The 21,186-nt window shown below is 42.6% G+C and overlaps 2 protein-coding genes across 2 annotated transcripts in view; one reads left to right on the top strand and one right to left on the bottom strand.

Moving 5' to 3' along the window:
- Positions 1-276: 276 nt before the first annotated feature.
- On the top strand, positions 277-984 carry cldn23l (claudin 23-like; the record flags this gene model as incomplete). The annotated part of the gene is made up of 1 exon (XM_083791641.1): positions 277-984. One exon carries the CDS (start codon positions 277-279, stop codon positions 982-984), a length of 708 nt encoding a protein of 235 aa, XP_083647767.1.
- Positions 985-6,039: 5,055 nt separating this feature from the next.
- Positions 6,040-21,186, bottom strand: part of cnksr1 (connector enhancer of kinase suppressor of Ras 1) — a 41,970-nt gene continuing 26,823 nt past the window's right edge. The window contains 12 exon segments of the mRNA XM_083791272.1: positions 6,040-7,882; positions 8,968-9,149; positions 11,638-11,725; positions 13,503-13,509; positions 13,511-13,562; positions 13,982-14,055; positions 15,632-15,703; positions 18,376-18,449; positions 19,215-19,390; positions 19,491-19,524; positions 19,617-19,816; positions 20,563-20,705. Of these exon segments, the coding sequence (XP_083647398.1) occupies positions 7,424-7,882; positions 8,968-9,149; positions 11,638-11,725; positions 13,503-13,509; positions 13,511-13,562; positions 13,982-14,055; positions 15,632-15,703; positions 18,376-18,449; positions 19,215-19,390; positions 19,491-19,524; positions 19,617-19,816; positions 20,563-20,705 (1,561 nt within the window). The 3' untranslated portion in view covers positions 6,040-7,423.

Below are 21,186 nucleotides of genomic sequence, written 5' to 3' on the forward strand. Positions count from 1 at the left end.
TGTTTGGAAGAGCAACACACTTCTGGCACGATGAGGCCCATATTTAATCTGCCTTTTCTTGTTGGATTAACAGAGAAGTTGAGCCAACATGTTCGGTGGTGTCCCTCCATGTGAAGACGTTGGTTACAGCCTTTGTTGGGAAGATCTCCCCACCTCAGAGAAGTACATCGATGACTGATATTGAGAGGCTGTTCACATGAGAATCCATGGACCTATTTCACAGCTGAGAGAGAGACAGACAGACAACATATAGGTTTAGAACTTACTTTACCCATAATGCACACTCCAGCCTCCATGGTGATGGGGATTGTGTTTGCCCCACTGGGATTGGTCCTTGTCTTCACTGCCACCATCACCCCTCAGTGGAGGGAGGGGCAGGTGCGCCTGGACCTGACAGGGACAGGTTCACTTCCTCGGTCAGGGTTGAAGGGGATAAGGACTGGCTCCACGGATGCACTGCTCTTACTGCGCTCTGACGGGCTGTGGGAAACCTGCTTGCAGGTGCAACACTCTGAGTTGAAGCAGTGCTGGCCCGTGGCAGGATCGTACCAGAGAGACCCACGGGTTCGCCTGGCACAAGGCCTGGTGCTCAGCTCCCTCTTCCTGTGCACCGCCGGGATCGTTCTTGTAAGTATTGGCGTCCGCAGCTGGACAGATCTCCCTCGGAGAGGTATAGCGCCAACCGGTGGCCTCTTGGTGGCGCTGGCTGGACTCTTCAGCCTGGCTGCCCTCGGGGTTTACACCCACAATCTGGAAAGACTGGGGATGGAGGACGTAGGTCACGGCTCCAGGTTCCCGCGCCTCAGCCTGCGCCCTGCCGGGTCACTTTACTTTGGATGGCTGGGCGCATGCATACAGGTGCTGGGAGGCAGTGCTCTGTTGTTTAGCTTCAAAAGGCCACGGTGCCCAGCGTGCCCGGTACTACCTGCTTGTTCTGTGTGCCACGCTTTCCCAGAGACAGAGGTATACGAGGTCAGCTGTTAGAATGGGTGAAAGCTCTGAAAACGCTAAAACTTTGATTCCTTCACAGTGAAAGTGGAATTCCTCAGATGAAAAGAAGTGGTCGGTGACCTCATGTGTATCTGAATAGACATATATGGTGATATATCCATCCTCCCCAGGACCAGTCAGTCCCTATCACTGCTGGTTGGCAGTGACACATGGGGAAATTGAGAATTGGAAAAATGACAAAATTTGGAGGAGAAATGAAAACAGATAAAGAAAGAAAACCCACAGGGCTCAGAGGGCTGTAATATCTAGTTTGTGAGGCTGAAGCCATTTGTATGACACCGGAAATATAGTGCTGTTCCCATGTTGATTAAATGTAAAATTGCCAGTGTAAATTGATTTTGAAATTGGAAACAGCCACCTTGTAATGAACCTGGAGTCTCTGAGGAAATCACGTGGAATGTATTCATAGAACCTAATTTATAACATCCGCAACAGTATAGCTTATTGTCAAACAGAATGATTTGCCTTGAAAACAGAAGTGCCATTTTGGGGTAGAAATGTAAAGTTATTAATGCTAAAAAAAAAAAGCTTTGTAAGAATATGCTCTGCTCTGTTGTACTATTATTAACTGCAGAAACAAAATCCATGCTGCTTTCTACTGCAATTACTAGAAAACATTGGTAAATCGTGTACAGTACATACCATATAGCCATGTCTTTATAGGCTACTGTTCTTTTTTAGACATTCATACCTAATGCGTATCCACGTGTTTTAAAGTGTTGGATGGAAATGCTTATGTATTATTGTACCAGATTGATAGGTTAAGGCTAGTAGGCATATGACGCTGATTTCCAGAGTTTTAAATAAGGAAACATGTAGGCCTACCTTTGTATTCTATTCAGTTCCAAGCTTGACCATGCACCACCAGTGTTGCCTTTTACAAAGCCATTTTACTGAAGCATATATCTTTCAAGGCGCTGTTTTTCCTTTTCTTTTTGGCTGATGGGTTCTCAGAAAATCTCAAAAATAGCCAATCTACAAACTCATACTCCATCACTGGGATTGTGAGCTTGTAAATCAGCAATTTTTGGAGTGTGGCACCCGCACCGGCCACAATTAAGTATGAATTAAACATAAAGAAAATGTAATAAAATAGAAGCCTTCTTATGTATTAAATATGATTTATATTGTTGTGGGAAGGTGGGTGTCATGTAAAGTGAACTACATGTGTCAAACTAATAGGACTACATATGCCATTATGCCAAGTCTGTTGTGCTCATGCGCACGCCGGTATGTGTGAGTTGTGAATGATTGGCACACGTGAATAAACGAGTTGTCAGAGCGTCCTGTGTTCTTCTAATCTAAAGTAAGATTACAATTACAAGCGTATCAAAACGTTACATGGTGTCAGAAGTTAACTGACTAACAGTTGGAGAAGGAAGAGAAGAGTAACTTTGAGACTTTTGAACGTGTGTGTGTGCATCGCTGTGGCGAAGTTTCCCCTCCCCGGATCAGTTGGATTTCACGAAGCCCTGTATGGCAACCTGGCCAGATTGGAAGCAAAGATTTCCCCGGCACAGAGTTGCAACAAAACTGACGGCGGAGGATGAAGTAAGTAATACAGGTCAGCGCCTTAATATACTAATATACGATACACGTTATACGATTAAAATATACGATTAAAATCGTATAACGTCATATTTGAGAGGGCTAGGTTTCACTCAAGAGCGCAGCATGCTGGCGAAAACGTGGAAGTACGGCTTCGCCAATATGGCAACGCTTTTGATGTGACCTGGCCAGCCTGTCTTTATGTAGCTCAGGACACACTGGAGTGGTCCTTAATCCTTATTATAAAATAAATTGAGAACCACTGCTGTATGAGGATGTACTGTATGCTACAACATATTGTGACATTGTACTGCAAGCAAGCAGCAGAATTAGAATGTATTCTTTGTGAATAATTTGTTATGTAAAAGTTGACTCTTTGTGCACCAACATGTGGATTCTGCTGTACATTCAATAAATCCATGTGAATATATTTGCACAAGAACGTTGCGGATGCCACATCAACAATTAGTTGATCAGACAAGAGCAAATATGTTCTGAGCTGGCACTCTGCTTTACTTCAAAGCTAGCCGCAATTTGCAACTCTAGATTTTTTTACATTGGGCTGAATCTAGCCCCTTTCGGGACCCTACGTAAAACTTTTATGATATTTTGTTGAGTTTTACGTTGGGTCCCTGCTCACTACTGTATTTTCGTATGGAAATTCCTATTTGCGGAAGTGGAGATTCTCTCTAAAATAGGACCCGCGGCATGTGACGCCATTATTTTCCTTGAGTTATTCTGAATTCGGTAACTTTAAGTAGCTATACATCCAGCTGCGAATATCTCCTGTGGCGCGGAAGCCGTTAAGTATTTTTAATCTTTGTTTGACCGATTTGGTCGCTTTATTTCTTCTTGTTTGTTTACCGTTTATTGTACCGCCTCCCGGTGTGCGGTTGGCTTGTGAGGCTACGTCCCTGCCTCTGATCTGCTGTGTCATAGCTATAGCGCCACTAGCTAGCCAGATAGGCGGTACAATGAGGTGTCAATAAACAAGGAAGGAAAAGAAGAATCCAAGCTTCCAAATCGGGCAAACATATATTAAAAATACTTAACGGCTTCCGCGCCACAGGAGATATTCGCAGCGGCATGTATGGGTACTTATACTTTACATATTCAGAAAGCCTCATACTGAAGAATATCGTCAAAGAGCGCGGGGAGGCGGTAAACATGTAAACATGAGCCAGTAAATGTTTTAATCAGGTGGCATGGACGACGTGGAACAGGACCCAATGCACTGGGTCGAACAAATGTCAGAAACTTCAGGAGCATTTGGGTTCTGCTTGGAGGGCTAGGCTGAATCTAGAGTTGCAACAACCTCCATCCACTTCCTATTCATCTTTTTGGTTTGTGATCTGCTTGTCTTAAATTACGTTAAACTCGCCAACATTGCAGCTGCAGTCCTAGCCCCTTTCGGGACCCTACGTAAAACTTTTCTGATATTTTGTTGAGTTTTACGTTGGGTCCCTGCTCACTACTGTATTTTCGTATGGAAATTCCTATATGCGGAAGTGGAGATTCTCTCTAAAATAGGACCCGCGGCATGTGACGCCATTATTTTCCTTGAGTTATTCTGAATTCGGTAACTTTAAGTAGCTATACATCCAGCTGCGAATATCTCCTGTGGCGCGGAAGCCGTTAAGTATTTTTAATCTTTGTTTGACCGATTTGGTCGCTTTATTTCTTCTTGTTTGTTTACCGTTTATTGTACCGCCTCCCGGTGTGCGGTTGGCTTGTGAGGCTACGTCCCTGCCTCTGATCTGCTGTGTCATAGCTATAGCGCCACTAGCTAGCCAGATAGGCGGTACAATGAGGTGTCAATAAACAAGGAAGGAAAAGAAGAATCCAAGCTTCCAAATCGGGCAAACATATATTAAAAATACTTAACGGCTTCCGCGCCACAGGAGATATTCGCAGCGGCATGTATGGGTACTTATACTTTACATATTCAGAAAGCCTCATACTGAAGAATATCGTCAAAGAGCGCGGGGAGGCGGTAAACATGTAAACATGAGCCAGTAAATGTTTTAATCAGGTGGCATGGACGACGTGGAACAGGACCCAATGCACTGGGTCGAACAAATGTCAGAAACTTCAGTAGCATTTGGGTTCTGCTTGGAGGGCTACTGCATTCCAAGCTTGAATTATCCTCTTTCAATCTGCCGAGCTTGTTTTTCATAAAAATCCCCCGTAGACATGTTATGAGCTACTTTCTGTCCAAAATATTCCACAAGTATTATTCCGAGCCGCCATTTTGTATTTTTGCAACGTGCCGTAAAACAAGACGTGAGGGGGAGCACTTGTTTAATAGAAGGCTGTGCGTGACGGGGCGTCGCGCTGCGTCGGCCTCTTCTTTGGGTGTCTTACCTGCGCAGGTAAGATTCTATTAAACAAGCGCCCCCCCTCACGTCTTGTTTTACGGCACGTTTCATTGTGATAGCTATTATTTAACTTTTTTTCCCTATTCACCTGGGGTGTCTCGCCTTAAGACAAGCAGATCACAAACCAAAAAAGATGAATAGGAAGTGGATGGAGGTTGTTGCAACTCTAGATTCAGCCCATTGTAAAAAATGTTAGAAGGGACAACAATTGTACTAAATGTTTTTGGTTGTATTAAAGGTTTTCATTGCGCTGATGGTTCATAATAACTTTGTTATGAACCATTGGCTCAGTACTCCATGAGCTGAATATATTGCATTACATTACAGTTAACTTGATTTTCAATTCTTAACCCAAGGGCTAGGTCAGATTACATAATTATGCTTTAAACATTCAGTGCACAATTAGCTTTTGGTTACAAATCGTTTGATGACCACAACAATCAGACCAATGACCAATTGAATGTGTATCAATGGTATGACCTTTCAAAGCAGCCACAGAATATAATATTGCTATATGATGCAACCTCATGACCTAAACTGATCTTAGAAAGTTGTGAAATGAATCATTTCTATACCTACAGACAGTATTCAGCCAATTGTGTAGAAATGTCCCTTTGAAAAGACTTGACAATCTCCTTGTCATAATGTGTAGGAGCCATTATGATGATGGTAGATTATTTATGTTGGCAGTATTATTATTGGACACTTGGTGGCAGGCTTTAAGATTTACAGCACTAGGGTATATTTAGAGGATCACACAGGTGCAGTGATGGGCTAGAGTGACAGACACAGGCAATGGGGAGCTCACACTGTTCTTACCAGCAGCCAGAGACAGACAGAAATACAGGAGAACAGAGAATCGCTAGCTACATAATTATCAATGGTATGTTCATTTCAACTGCACTTAATTCAATAAATACACCCAAACTGGGACAAGGACTGGACATCAATCTGTTTTGTTTCTGTCTACTGCATAGGATCACTCCCACCATAGGCTACCTGTGAAATAACGAGCCAGACAATAGGACATTGGAAGGTGAAAATGATCCATTACATACTGTAATTATTAACACCATACACATGTTATGAGCACATTGCACTGTACCATGCATGAGAACCATTTTGTGTTTCTTTTGTAGTTGTACTTGTAGTTACCTTGCTTACAGTCTGTGAAATAGGCCAGGCACTCTGATAACATGGCTTCTTATTCTGAAAGTTCCCCCTTCATTCATCAAAATTTGCCTCTTTAGCCACACCAGCAACTTTAGAATTGTATTAATGAACATCACACTGTCCTTTACAACCATATAAATAAAGATCACAGCACGTTTCAGTGATGACCTGCCAGTTTATTAAGCCAACGAATGAACAGCCTTGTCACAAGACCTGTCCCTGTCTTTAGCTTTGATGTCCTCAAGCAGTTGAGCCTAAATGCTCATTCATGTATATACTTTGTCCGTATGACCAATAGTAGCAAAAATAGCTCACAACACGTCTTGTGGATCTGCCATTTTTGTCATTTCTTAAATACAGCAATTTCACCTATAATGACATGCACAAAATATGAGTGCCAGGGTTAATGTGGCTAATTGTTCATGTTGGGTTTGAGCAATAGAGCATCACTGGGTCTGGTACTCAGAGATAGTCATCTACTGTAGCTCTATTGTGTGGCAAACATAACTCATAATACAATGATCTAGAGAGGCGAGGAACATTTTGATGTTGCCAACAAGGCATTATTACAGTGTTCCCCAAGCAAAATTCAACATCACATTATGTGCAAAACCTTTTAAAAGTATACCTTTAATCAGGTAATGTCAATAAAACAAATATAACTTTATAGTAAAATGTTATTTACATAAGGCATGATCTATAATACAAAGAGATACTCATAAGAATTCTGAGGAAAATGCTTTACAATTTTCTTTTTTCATAAACTGGAGTAGGACCGTGGCATCAAATAAAGATACTGGATCTACAGTATGAACAAACAATGGCATGGCAACCTTTGTTCTTTTCTCATTGGCTAAAGACGCACACTTTCCTCTTGAATCTTTTAGTAGGCCTATTTATCATCAATCAGCGATGGGTCTGGGTCATTAATAAACAAACCCAACCTTCCTGCTTCCTATGATAAACAACACACAGAACTGAGGTGATTTCATTTGACAGTGATTTGACTCGCCGTGTCCATGCGTTGTGAGCTTGAAGGCCATCTATTTTCGGGGAGCTACACCATCGTACGAAGGAGCATGAATTAGCCATTATGCTTAACTCACACTCCGTCATATGATGGTGTTGCTCACCATACTGTACATAGCCGATCTTCAAGCTCGCAACGCAGCACCGTTGTACGATGAAGTATAAATCAGGCTTCAGTGAACAAGCTATTTCACACTGCTTTGAGACAAATAGCTTCAGTTTCTCCATTTCTTTGAGTGACATCACGTAACCTTTTCAGCGGTATGACCAGTCTTGGCTTTAGTTTAGATGTAGAAGTAGTTCTCGGAATCTCCGCCAGCCTCCACCTTTGCCTCCACCTGCTTGTTTATAGAGTCATGCAGAGAGAGACCCAGAGAGAAGTCTAACAATGGAGACATGTCTGCCACCGGAGAACCCGGCGGGATCTCCAGCAGCACATCGGACGGTACCGCGTCCACCAGCTGCTCCCCGGCACCAAGGCTCAGTCTGCAGGCAGCCTCCGTCTCCGTTTCTGTGGCTGTTTCCATGGTGACCACTTCAGTCTCCGCCACAACGGCGGGGCTCTCCGCAGGCGCGTCAAGTGCATCATCGCCTGCCTGCGTTTTGGAAGCGCTGAGGTGTGCCAGCCTCTCGACCTCCTGAACGAGCATCTCGTGGTTCTCCTTCCACTGACGAAACTTAGCAGCTGTCAGATCCGAGTCCTCCAGGACCTTGTTGATTTGCACCAGCTCAGCCTCTTTGGCCTACGGAACAGAAACAGTGCTTCTGTTAGCTGTCAGAACGTTGACAGGCGTGACTCTCCATCCATACTAGTGTCCGTTCATGTTAATGCATATTCATTAGGTTAGTGCCATTAACCAATCGGAACACCTCTAGCCTTAATTCAAAGTATTGAGTTTAAGATTCAGGATTCTCAAAATAAATGATGTTGTAATGAACACGAGTCCCTAATCCATCTGTGGATTATTCACTTCTTTCAGAAAATAATTAAATACATTTATTAGGAGTGAGTATCACTCCTGTCACTGTCACTGCAGTATCACTCCTGTCATTAAAATTCTTGTTTCTTTCTGTTATTTGTTTGCAGCAAACATTCTTATCCAGTATATCCAGGCATCAAATATTAGAACAGAATGAACACTGATGACCTGAGGACAGCATCTCCAGCCCCCACACATATTATAAACACAAACTACAGCGTCACACAAAAGTAGCAAAAATAGCAGATAGTAATTGATTAATTGGTTAAAAAAATGTAATTGATTATTTCCTGAGAAACAGGGAGAGCCAGTTTGATAAGGTTTGGCTGCCCCTTGTCCATTACCTGAGTAGAAACGATTAATAGACAGGATACCATTGATATGGTTGACTGTACGCCATTTTCTTTTCAGATGTTTTCCATGAGCTTTCTATCATCTTATTATAGTATGCCGTGTCACTGAGCAGTATGGGTGGGAGGGTTAAGGGATTTCTTTCTCTTTTTTTGTCTTGTTTATTTTTTCTTTCATTTTGTTTCATAAAAAAAGTATTTCATATCATAATGTTTGTAATAATTTATAATCTGTTCAATAACATATTTGACCAAAAAAATTATGTAATTGATTGATCAGTTTATGGATACATAATGTGCTATAGCTATATATGTGCTATTTACATCTATACTGTACCTAAATGTTTTGTTTTGATGGAGGAGAAGACACTAACCCTTGTTTGTCTGTTCATTTCAAACATTCTGAAATGCGTATTATCTGGGCTCCTCTTAGAAGAGAGTGGAGGATAAAGCTGGGTCATGGGTTAATAACAATGCAACTGAATCTGATGTGGTGACCTTGAGAGTGCTCTGAAGGACGCGGAGCGTGTGTGCCTTCTCGTTGATGACGGGGTTCTTGTTGCGTCGAATGAAGGACTTCCTGAAGTGATCGCGTGTCAGTGGCTGGTCGTGGCCCATCAGAGAAACGCCTCCTTCCTTTATGTTGTTGAGCACTACGCCCATCTCATCAATGGGGGAGCCTAGACACACAGTGGTGGGAAAAAAGTACTTGCATTCTTTACTTAAGTAAAAGTAACAATACTGCAATGTAGCAATGCTCTGTTAGGCCTCACAAACACCTTTCGATCTAGCATACAACATTGATGCATGCTAGATGTATACAAAGGGTGTGATACATCTTGCCCCAATGCATTTCCAATAGAAGTCACATGGTTTGACACAACATTTGTGTTGTACGGCTTTCGGCTGTGTTTCGACTGCCCCCCACCCCCTCATACAACACAAATGTTGTGTCAAACCATGTGACTTCCATTGGAAATGCATTGCGAGCTTGCATCAGCTATACATCTCATACAACAAGCATACATCAATCAGTCTGTTGTAAAGGTGCGAGTGAGGCCTTACTAAGCAAAAATACGGAATTCAAAACTGACTTGAGTAAAAGTATTGGTATCAAACATTACTTAAAGTACCAAAAGTAGAAAGTACTCATTATGCAGAAGGTCCCACAAATGTTCAAATTGTATACAAATCATTTGAAAAGAGCAGATCTACAAGCTCAAAATGCATCTCATCAAGACGCAATGTGAGCTTAGATCGGCTATTTTCAGCTATTTTCAAGTTGGGCAAGTTACTAAAAAGTAACTAGTTATAGTTACTACTGTAAAAAAGTAACTAGTTACTTTACTAGTTCCTAAATTATGAAAGTAACTATAGTTACTTTATAGTACTAGTCCTTACCCGTTGTGAGATATTTGCCCCCGGGTGCGTTTTGTAATTGACTAATAAATAAATTAATAATCATTAATGTGTCAAATCGAAAAAAGGGCTTCGTTACGGCCTCCATATTCATATGGTCAATGCCTGTGTGAAAAGTGGGAGCGATTGGTGCAGGCAGTAAGGAGTTACGGCACTGTTTCTGACAGACACACACACGCACACGGACACACACTCAGACATTGTTAGAATTTGTCTGATGATAGTATGATGATGATGATGATGATAGTCACTTTACTTTATAAAAAGAAAAGCATAATAAAAACTAAAAATAAAAGAGTTCTGTGGCAATTATCATTATGAAATGTAGTGGAACAACACAAAATATACAGTATACACATTTTACATTTGACCACTGTGTGTTATAGAGGCGTTCCACCTTAGGGTGCAAGACCTGCCCAACTGTGTCTAGCTGTTGCCAAACCTTGGCAGACAGGCGCGGACCGTTTTCCACTGTCTGCCGGCGTCTTTTCCGGGTTTTTAGACAGCTGGTGGATGGAAATGAAGCTCCACCCACGCGGCAGAATGCCGGTGGGGCAAGCGTTTCCAGGAATCTGGCCGTCGCGGCATTCAGCAGCTTCTTTTCCATCCACCATCTGTCTAAAAATCCGGAAGAGACACCGGCAGGAAAATGAAAAGAGGTTGAAAAAGCAGAGAGGCGACAGTTGTGAAGTATATCGCTTAGACAGCCGATTAGACAAATTGCACTCAGGGGAGAGGGTGGCAAAATAGCACGTTGTGATGCTCTAAACACAGGAGATTTAAGCCCACCACACACCGGCTGCGTCCCCCGCGCGGCGGACACAGCCGCCTCCATTATTTTCAATGAACCTATCGCACACCGGCTGCGTCCGACGCGCGCTGGCGCGCGGTCACGCCTCGCCTGCCGCGCCGATGCACCACTGTTCTATTTTCCAGGCGTTGCCGCGCGGCCTCCACCCGGCTATCCGTGGGCGTGGCAATGGAATAGTCAACAAAACTCCCCAGCCGCGTGGTAGCGCGCCGCGTCCTGTTGGTGTTGCCGTGCGGCTATGGCGCGTGGCAATACTGTACCGCGGCGGTACGCGCGGCGGTCGCAGACGGTGTGTGTCGGGCTTAAAACATCAGTTAAAGCTAGACAGTCATCCATTTCACATTCGTATATGAAATCGTCTCTGCAAGGTGGAAACCTCATATGTCCAAAACTACTTTTCAGGCCTCAAATCCATAAACGGCAGAAGTAGCAGATCGACAGTCTCAAAACACGTCACTTCGTGCAGTGCTGAATCAACCCCCCCCCCCCCCCCCCCCCCCCCCCCCCAACTAAATGAAAAGGCCCCATGTGATTCACGTGCACGTAACACAATCAAGAACAAAGCTTTTTGCGTTGGCACGCCCAGTGAATGAACGAGCGTGCGTTCAGCGCACCGCCAACACTATCGCCAAACAAAAAAGACAAAAACACTAGCTGGGGTTCCTGTGTTGCATTACATTGAAATCGGTGACCCATGAATACGGTTTCGACGGAAGCAACAGCTGTACCTATTTGAAATGATCTCGCACAGGGCCCTGCAAGCTGCGAGGGCCCTGTGCGAAACTATTTCAAATAGTTTTCTGAATCACTCTGTGGGGAAAAAACCCCATAAAGTTAAAATATGGAGATAGGAGGTTTCTGCCGATGGCAACATGTTTTGAGACAAATTGCACTCAGAAAATGAATGAATCAATGAACATGAGAGTGCCTCCATGTACCTGGTCCTTTGCTGCCACCTGTTGCAGGAGTCGGGGAATGCAGCTTCTTCTTCTTCTTCGGTCTTGGCAAAGTGTTGGACTGCACTTTCTGAGGTACAGCAAACACACATGAACAGAGATTACAATTGTGTTTGATTGATTGATTGAAATATTTATTAACAGTTTGTAGAATTTACAGTACATTGTTAAGCACAAACTCAATACAAAGACTGTTAACTGTGAGTGGACGACCCAATTAAGCATTACACTTGTTTACAACAGGGTCCACATTGTTCAATTCATCAAAACATTTAGAGACATACAAATAGACACTTCTATGTAGCTAAAGAACAGAACAGGAATTCATCATATAGGAAGCAAAAAGGGAAAAGATACAATATACAGTGAGGGAAAATGGGGTGGGGGGGTGGGGGGGATTCAGATTTTACAGAGGCCAGTTTCGAATTGCAGCCATCCGTAGGTGCCCTTTGAGAGCGGTTTTGAAGGAGTCAAGGGATTCACATGTCTTAATGACTGTTGGTAGGGCGTTCCACATTTTGGTGGCATAGGAGCGAAAATAATTTAGTCCCTTGTTTGTGCCGAATCTGGGTTGTACATGGTTTGTTGTACTCCCTCTGGTGTTGTGGGTGTGGACTTCGTTTACACTAAGGAAGTATTTAGACAGGTACATGGGTATCTTGGTGGTGTATCGAATCTTGTGGACCAGACCCATTGCAAGATGCTGTACTCTGTCGTCGACCCTAAGCCATCCCAGCCTGTCAAAGTGGGCAGGGGTGAGGTGGTTTCGGGGGGTGAGGCCAAGTAGGAGCCTGACCAGTTTGTTTTGGGAGGTCTGGAGCCTTGTTTTAAGGGCCTTTGAGGTGCTGTGGTACCAAGAGGTGGATGCATAGTCAAAGAAACCTTGTACGAGGGCTCCTGTTAAGGTCTTCAAGGTGTTTTTGCTGACCAGTGAGGAGATCCTGTAAAGGAATCTTGTTCTTTGATTGACTTTTTTGATTACGTTGGTGGCCATCTTATCACCGGAAAGATTGGCCTCCAGGATGGAACCTAGGTAGGTAATTTGATCTTTTCGTGTGATAATATTGTCACCCACTCTAACCAAGAAGCCATCTGCCTTGCTGAGATTACTATTTGATCCGAAGAGGATGGATTCAGTTTTTCCCAGGTGTAAGGATAGTTTGTTATCAGCGAGCCAGGTGCAGATTCTACCGAGTTCAGAGCTGAGGGTCTTTTCAACCTGCAGTTTGTTCCTGTCCGAGACCAGCAGTGCTGAGTCATCTGCGAACAGGAACAAGTTGCAGTCACAAGCTGAAGTCATGTCGTTAACATATATTAGGAACAGTAAAGGCCCTAGTATGCTTCCTTGTGGGACGCCACAGCTCACTGGGAGGGGAGGGGACAGTGTTCCGTTCACCTCCACCATCTGTTCTCTCCCCTCCAGGTAGGATTGCATCCAGCTCACTGATGTGCTATCAAAACCAATAGCTTTAAGCTTGTTAACCAGTATGGAGTGGTTCACGGTGTCAAAAGCCTTTTGGAGGTCCAGCATGACCATGCCGCAGTATTTTCCAGCGTCCACCTCGTGTTTGATGTGGTCGCTCAAATAGAGGAGGCATGTGTCAGTGGAGTGGGATGTTCTGAAACCAGATTGGAACTCGTACAGCAATTTATTAGTGGCAAGATACTTTTCAACCTGTTCATAGACTATTTTTTCCATCACTTTCGAGATGGAGCTTAGAATAGAAATAGGGCGGTAGTTGCCGGGTTCTAATTTACTCCCTTTTTTGTACAAGGGGGTTACTTTGGCCAGTTTAAGTGTGTGTGTGTGTGTGTGTGGCCTTTATCTGCGTACAGACCTTGTTCACCCTGCGCCCTGCGTGGTGAAGTCGACCCCTCATCTTCTGAATCTGTCTCACTGTAGCATTCTGTTCACAAACAAAAAGGTGAAGATCTATTAACCAATTTCAAACTGGTGGCCCTATTTTAGACATGTCTTTTATAGATTAAATTGTTCTAAAGTGTTTGTTTTTTTTAAAGGTTTTGACATTTTTTTAAATAGCAAAAACAGCAGATCTACAAGCTCATAGTGCATCTCGGTGTGTCTCACTTCACTGAAAGTTTATACGACTTAAGTGGTTAAATCAACATAAATGTGTTGCAGTATTTTTTTTATCTGAGCAGCAGCAGGTGTAGCCAACTTCTTGTTTATAGCTGAACGGACAGAGGCTAGAGCTGGTTCGCAAAAACATGCATCATAAAGTTGCTTGAATAAAAGTGTTAGCCAAATATGTAACCTATGCAAGAAACAAGGATTCAATTCAATGAAAGGAGAATGTATTCTTACCCTCCTCACTGTCAGGTGGGTCTTTGTGGAATTTCTTGTTCTTCTGGATGGCTGTAAGCAGACTGCTGACCCATCTGCATAACACAGCATTGACAAACACATTTATGTAACCCGATGGTGTCAGGTGAAAAACACATTTAGTCAGAATAGAATAGATCGGAAGGTATCTTGCACACAACAAAGGCCATAGAGAACACAATTAATTCAGACTAGATATACAGTACGCACATTGTTTACATGTTGAATAATTTAGACATTCATTACATTGATCACTCTGCAGTTCATCCTTGAATTGACACAATGGACGCACACATTCTTAGCAAGTGTTGGGTGGAAACCTTGTATGTCCAAAACTGTTACTTTTCGGGACAAAAAGTGTTCCCAATGGATCCAATCATTCCAACGTCGTTATGATTTTGTTTATTATTTAAATAAATATAACACGTTGTGAGCTAGTAGATCGCCTATTTTTTCTACTTTTATGCAACACTCTAGTATGACGAAGTAGGACATTCACTTGACGGAAAAACAAAAAAAGGAGATAGGTTTCTGCCCGACAGCGAGAAAACGCTAGTGTCAGCTGACACATGTGTGGAGGCTGGATGCTTGCATTCTGCTGAATGTCAGCGCAGTTTGTAAACCATTGCCATGGGTTGGACATGAATGGATTCTTATTATTCAGCTTGTATGCCATTGCCATTGCCTTGGACATGATGGAGCTTGTAAACCATTGCCTTGTACATGAATATGGAGCTTGTAAACCATTGCCTTGGACATGAATATGGAGCTTGTAAACCATTGCCTTGTACATGAATATGGAGCTTGTAAACCATTGCCTTGGACATGAATGTATTCTTATTATTCATTCATACCTTTAAATTTCCTCACATCATTCTAAACTTAAAGCACCATGGTTCCCAAACACTGAGTCGGGACCCATTTTTATGGATCACGACTCGAATAAAAATACCATTTCCTTTTCCTACATTTAATATATTCCTTTAAAATAATGTTTCAATTTGTAAAACAAACAAATAAACATATAATTCTAAGGAATTCCATAAATACAAATTATTAGGCCTAGTGAAAATAGCTCACTTACAAGCTGGCAACATCTGCTATTTTCACTAGTATGGGTCCCAAGCAAACGTCTAATCTCTTTTTGGGTGTCGACCTGAAAGATTTGGGAACCACTGATCTAAAACAATTAAAACAGGACTAGACCCTGAGGCAGGACACCCCACACACCACACACACACACCTGCAACTGTAGTATGGTGAAGTCATCTCTAGGGGGCAGTGCAGACTTGTCTTTGATAAAGATTAATATTGGCAGTGTCTGCAGCAGTGCTGACATGAATTCTATCACTAATGAATAAGTACCCCAAATGGGGGTGGGGGATTTCAATCTTTAGCCTAATAAACCATCAGGCCTTAATCCCTCTTAGGAAATTAATGAGGGTGTCTCAAACACAATCTGCTTTATTTGCATGGGGAATCGGGCCTTAAATTATTGAATATGTTTTGAGAGAAAGATGGGGGGGGGGGGGGGGGGGGGAGAGAGAGAGAGAGAGATGACAAGTTGACAAAGGCGAGGGGAAAGAAAGACAGAGAGGGGGATGTTGGCTTTCGGTCCTCTCCCACACTTACTTGCCCATGTCGGTGACATTGTCGGTAGCAAAGAAGAAAGTCTGGAATCTGTCATGAAACATTTTGAACACACTGGTAGGAGAAAGACAGAAAATAATGAGTACAACACATCCATTAGTATTTGAAAGTACCATAGTAATTAAACTACAAACTAAATACAATAATCAAAGCACTGAATCTCGGATAAATAAAAATAAAACTTTATTAGTTTTGGCTGTACCATACTGGCAAACCTCATTTGTTAACACATCAATCAGCTAGACAAAAACACATGCACATCACGTCTTTCATAATGGTATGCTATGAACAGTGGAACAAATTTGTAACGTCATCATTAATCAACTGGCGCCTTTATAAGACAATAGTTTTTTAATTGAAGTGGAAACAAGGTTTTTCTAGGTTGGAAAAAGCAGTAACACATTTCTTCTTTTTGCAACATGGCTGTTAGTGTTACAGTCATTTAATGATGTGTCCATTTATGCACTAACAACTAGAAGACTAATTTGTTTAAATTCAGCAGTACACATTCATATTTAAACGTGTGTTATGCTCGTCACTTGTACATTCCCATTTCCCAGTCACGCAGAAGGTGCACATTCCGTTGTGACTGGAATCTCATGTTTATCTGCACAGGAAGTTTGCCTTATGGGCGAGCAGGCTGTGTAGCTGGGTGATTCATGGTGCCTGAAGATCTAATTGAGAGGTGCATGTTAATCCTGTTAGCCGATTGATTAGAACATGGGGTGCATCTTGGGTGGATTGCTATTGCACTGTGGTTGGTTGATTAGAAATGGAAGGGTGTTGACGGCATGAGTATATAAGGGAAACAGCTCAGTAGGATTTTTGGTTGCCATGGGGAGAGGTTGACATTGTGCTTCTCTTTTAATTTGCTCTGATGGATTTTTGAGTACTCTTCAGTTGTACATTTTTGTTGTCCTGGCCTGGATCCAATTACAATATTTGTTTGTCTGCAAGCCTGCTTCCTGGTCCATTTTAGAAAATGTCCATCGTCTTTTACCGCCTACTTAAAAAAAAAACTACAGTTCTAACTTTGCGAGAATTGTAATGGTTCAGGTTAAACCTAATATGTGACAGACAGTCTTATCCACTTAAACACTTAAACCCTGTGTAGTTTTTTTCTGTATACAAAAATAAGTACTACAAGCTCGTAATGGTGTGAGCGAATAGATCGTTAGGATTCAAGTGGTAAAACCATGCTTCCATGTTATCTCTATGCATACCAGCTTTTTATTTTTGAAGCTTGCTTGAAACACCCTGGCGATTTGTAAGCCCATCACTGCCGCTTTTGCAACACAGTGTGGGCTAGTAGGTCCGCTTAAAAGAAAACAGCAAAAAGCAGGCTGGAACGCACAGAGGCAAGCAGTGTTTGTCTGTATGTCCCCATGTAAACAAAGCCATACATTAGCATTTATATGGCCGAGGGTCGTTAGACTGGTGGGGATGGGCAACAACAACCGCAACCAGTATCTATTTCTATCGGGGGAGTGGGGAGGGTTACTTTTCTTCCTGGAAATAAAAATGTCTGAGTTTCCGAGGCTACTTTTGTTCAAATCAAACAGCACACCTGGCCATTTCAAACGGTGCAGTAAAGTGCCGCGGCACACAGGTTGGGAATCACTGCTCTAAACCATAAAACATAGCTGGTCTCACCACCGTCCTAGTCACCCCGACTCCCCGGTTCTATACAGAATAGCAGCCTGTGACTGCTGAAAGTGGACTAAACGCACACACCCATAAAAATGAATATTAAAGTTTTATTTCTTTTTTTGGTGAAGAAGGAAGTATGGCGACTAGCGAGCCAGGAGAAAATTACAAGGTAAAAGACCCGGCCGCCACCCGTGCTGCCGCGGTGATAATGGTTATTTATTAATTAAGCAATGAAAGTATGTTGCCCCGGGCGGCTGGCGTAGCCGTCTGGGCACCTTCGCTGGTAATCCAGTCTGGCAGTGTGCCACGGGTTCGACTCCCGATCCCAACGGCCTTTACCGCGTGTCACCCCCCATCTCTCTCTCCCCATTTCCTGTCAGCCTACTCCTACTGTATACCTATCCCTCTATAAAAAAGAAAATAAAGGTGAAAGCCACAAAAGATATATCTTAAAAAAAAGTTTCACCTTATTAAAAGCAAACATTCATAAATTGGAGAATGGTACGGAGGCTGGGGGCTAGGAGAGCGGAGGGGTCAAGGGAGCCGGGAAGGGCTTTGCCCCGAGCCGAGAAGACAACAGCATGAGCCGGTGGGGAGGGGGAGAGTGGGAGACCCTTGGACTTTTGTATCCATAAATAGGTTATGAAGTAACTAAATATAGACTTATTTCTCATATGCAGCCGCTATTTTACATTTTAGACTTTAAAATGTGTGCCTGTTCAGACTATTTGTCTGTCTCGTCTCAAGAGCACCCCAGCTGCGAGTTGGGTGACAGATACCATGGCGCGCGTGCACACTGGATAGCTGCTTCAAAAATATTTTAGCGTGTTTTATTTTTCCAGCTTCTTTGTATCTGAACTGGGCATTATACACTTCAGTTGACCAGATCTATCTTTGGACCCCTCATTTTCTACCTCTACACCAAATCTCTGATCTACACGTTCACTACGTATCGCAACACATGTTTGTAGATGACCTATTTTTCCGAAATGTTTGTTTTTGCCAAATGTTCAAATTCCTGAACAACAAATGCAATATTCTAACACTAAGATCATCAGAGTATGTATGTTTCTTACTATTTCCTCTTGTGTTCTCCAGCGCTCTCTATGCTGTAGCTGGCTATCTGTACCAGGCCTTCTGCCTTCTCCTCCTGTGGACACAAACACATCGACATCAGTAATTCATATAGGAAGTCTAAACATAATGCAGTGACTAAAGCCAATGACAAGAAATAGCTGCACTATAATAAAGCATATTTATCAGCCTGTGACAAAATATCTTTGGTGCATACACAGTGAAGGCCATCTGCACACTCTTTGGAGTTAAGGATTTTACTGTGTACTGGATGCCCACATTAATACTGTGATATTTCTGTTGATCAATGTGGTACTTGTAGCCCTTTGTGTAAATGCTGATTACACATTCGATAAAGAACAATCATTTCAATTCCCCCATGTACACTCTGGTATGAAAAAACATCTTGCAATAATGTTTTGAAATTGCTCAGAGCTTATTTGTGAGCTCTCCATAAATCCCAAATGAGAAGCTACATTTTGGAACAAAGAAAAGTGATCGTTATCCTTAGACGCCACTATAAAAGAATGGGGAGGTACAGGACCAACGGTTTAAATGCTACAGTTTTCTGAGGTTTAAATTATTCTTTATTAAAAAACATTCACATTAAATTATTAATCAAATCTATTCTTTAGCGACCTGCATGAAGAAATAAGCAAAGGGTTGACTGCACTATCAGGCTTTTATTATATCGTTACAGTCAGATGGAAACCTCATATGTCCGTTGAGAACCCCTGCTATAGGGCGTCACCCCCACGACCCAAAATTGGAGCAGGGAGCGATAGAACATTAATATGAATGGAGCTGAATAAGTACTATGAATGTGTCCCTGTGTACCTACCTGTTGGCTGGTGTACCAGTAGAGAGAAGGGCCTTTGAGGACAAACCAGAAGCGCTGCCACTTCTGGGCAATGAAGACACTGCTCTCCTTCCTCTTCTTCCACAGCCAGCCGTCACAGTCAGGACGACCGAGCTCACGGCACGACACGCGCCGTCTACTCAGAGCCGTCGTCATACCTGGGAGAGTCAATGGAGACATGCTTCCAGTGAGTGATGTTGGAGAGGCATCGAGGAAGATGTCTCCTTGAAAATGAACACAGCAAACATCTTATCTTACCTTTTGTAGACATCTTTTGGGGTTCTTTAATTTCCTGAAATAAAGAGATAATTCATGTCCTGCTTTTGGAGTGTTCATCAACAATAACATTAAGAAATGTGACTATGGTAACCAATTTGCTCTTACCACCCTTTGTCCAATCATTTCAGGACAGGAACTGACGCTAGCTCTTGCAAGTCCCTCATCCCCAGGGAATGAACTTCGGGGACTCCGAGGACTTCTGGGCGTTAATGCAGGGAAATGGCTTCTGGAAGTTCTGGGTGACAATGATCTGTCTCTCCTGAGTCTAGGTGAGAGCCTTAAACGTTCCATGCCTCCAGACTCCCCTAAAGACATTCACAAAGGTTAACAACAGACACAGTCACACAACCCCACAAGCTTAGTCGACCTGGGTCAAATAGCATTTACTGTACATAGTTTTAACCTACTTGAAGAACCAGATGGGTGGGCACTGGGCACCTTAATGTACTAATAATTTCTGCCATTGTATTGTCATACTGTATGTGGCAAAACCATCAAATGGACACATCAAAGTTGGTATTGTGACTTATAATATAATTGTCAATTACTTGCATGAGAGGGGGAGAGGCGGTGGAGTTAGCTGCTTTAGCAGACAGTTTCAGGGTCCAATGGAGTTAAAAGGTTTTTTCCGAAGCGCCTTTTAATACTTTTCATTGGTTTAATATTTTTTTAACCAACACACAGACATAAGGGTGTTCAATAGCATTGATGAAAAAAAGAAACTCCAAAAACCCCTCACAAATGGAGTTAAGTCGTTTCCTCCCGACAGCGACAGAATAAGTATTTCTTTTTTCGGTCCTTAAATTCAATAACAACGAAATAAACAGATATAATTTACACGCATATGCAGTCAGTAAAACTAAATAATACTTAATGACTGAAAAGGTGTAGGCTGAAGCTGTGGTTTATTTGATCATATTTCTGATACCAGGCTGCATGGTGGTAGCTGATACTACAGACCATTATGATCTGTGTGGGCAGTTTGTAGCTTTGTAATGATCTTAGCTGTGGACTCTACCATAATGACTCTATGCATGGTTCTCTCCTATACCTGACAGAGGTGATAGCCCCCCCTGTTGGTCGTGATGTGAAGTGATGGTCAGACTTCCATCCAATCCTCTATCAGAGGACAATTCTGACTCCTCCTGTCCCATAGGTTGTGGAGTAGTTACCTCTGGTCCGTGAATGGCCTTCCTGGATGACATGCACAAGGAGAAGAATAAAATATCACAATTAATAATAACTGCTCACAACTCTACTGTTTGGTTTGGGTATTTTCCAAGCTAAGAAATTTTGTTCATTACTAGTAACTACTTTATGTTCAGTAAGTACTAAGTAGTAGTAAGCAGGTCGGAGTTGGCTTATTGTCGGTATTGGCCGAGAACAAGAGTGTCTATTCAATTTTCAATGTGTTAGACTTACCATCAGCTGCCTCCCACTACTTGTTACCCTAGCCGTGCTACTCGTGCGCTTCATTAATAGTGCCCGGACAGACAGATGTGGTCCAAAGGTGACTCTACCAACTGAGCTAGTTTTTATTCAGTGTTTATTAAACAGAAAGGCTGTCATGGAAAGGGCATACCGTTATGCCTTTTTTATACCAGCACATCCCACGACTGGCCTTGTTCCACTAAATGCTCATGAACATTACAAGTACCCATTTTTATACCAGCAC

The sequence above is a fragment of the Protomyctophum parallelum genome (genome assembly GCF_964188405.1).
Source record: "Protomyctophum parallelum genome assembly, chromosome: 20".
NCBI lineage: Eukaryota > Metazoa > Chordata > Actinopteri > Myctophiformes > Myctophidae > Protomyctophum > Protomyctophum parallelum.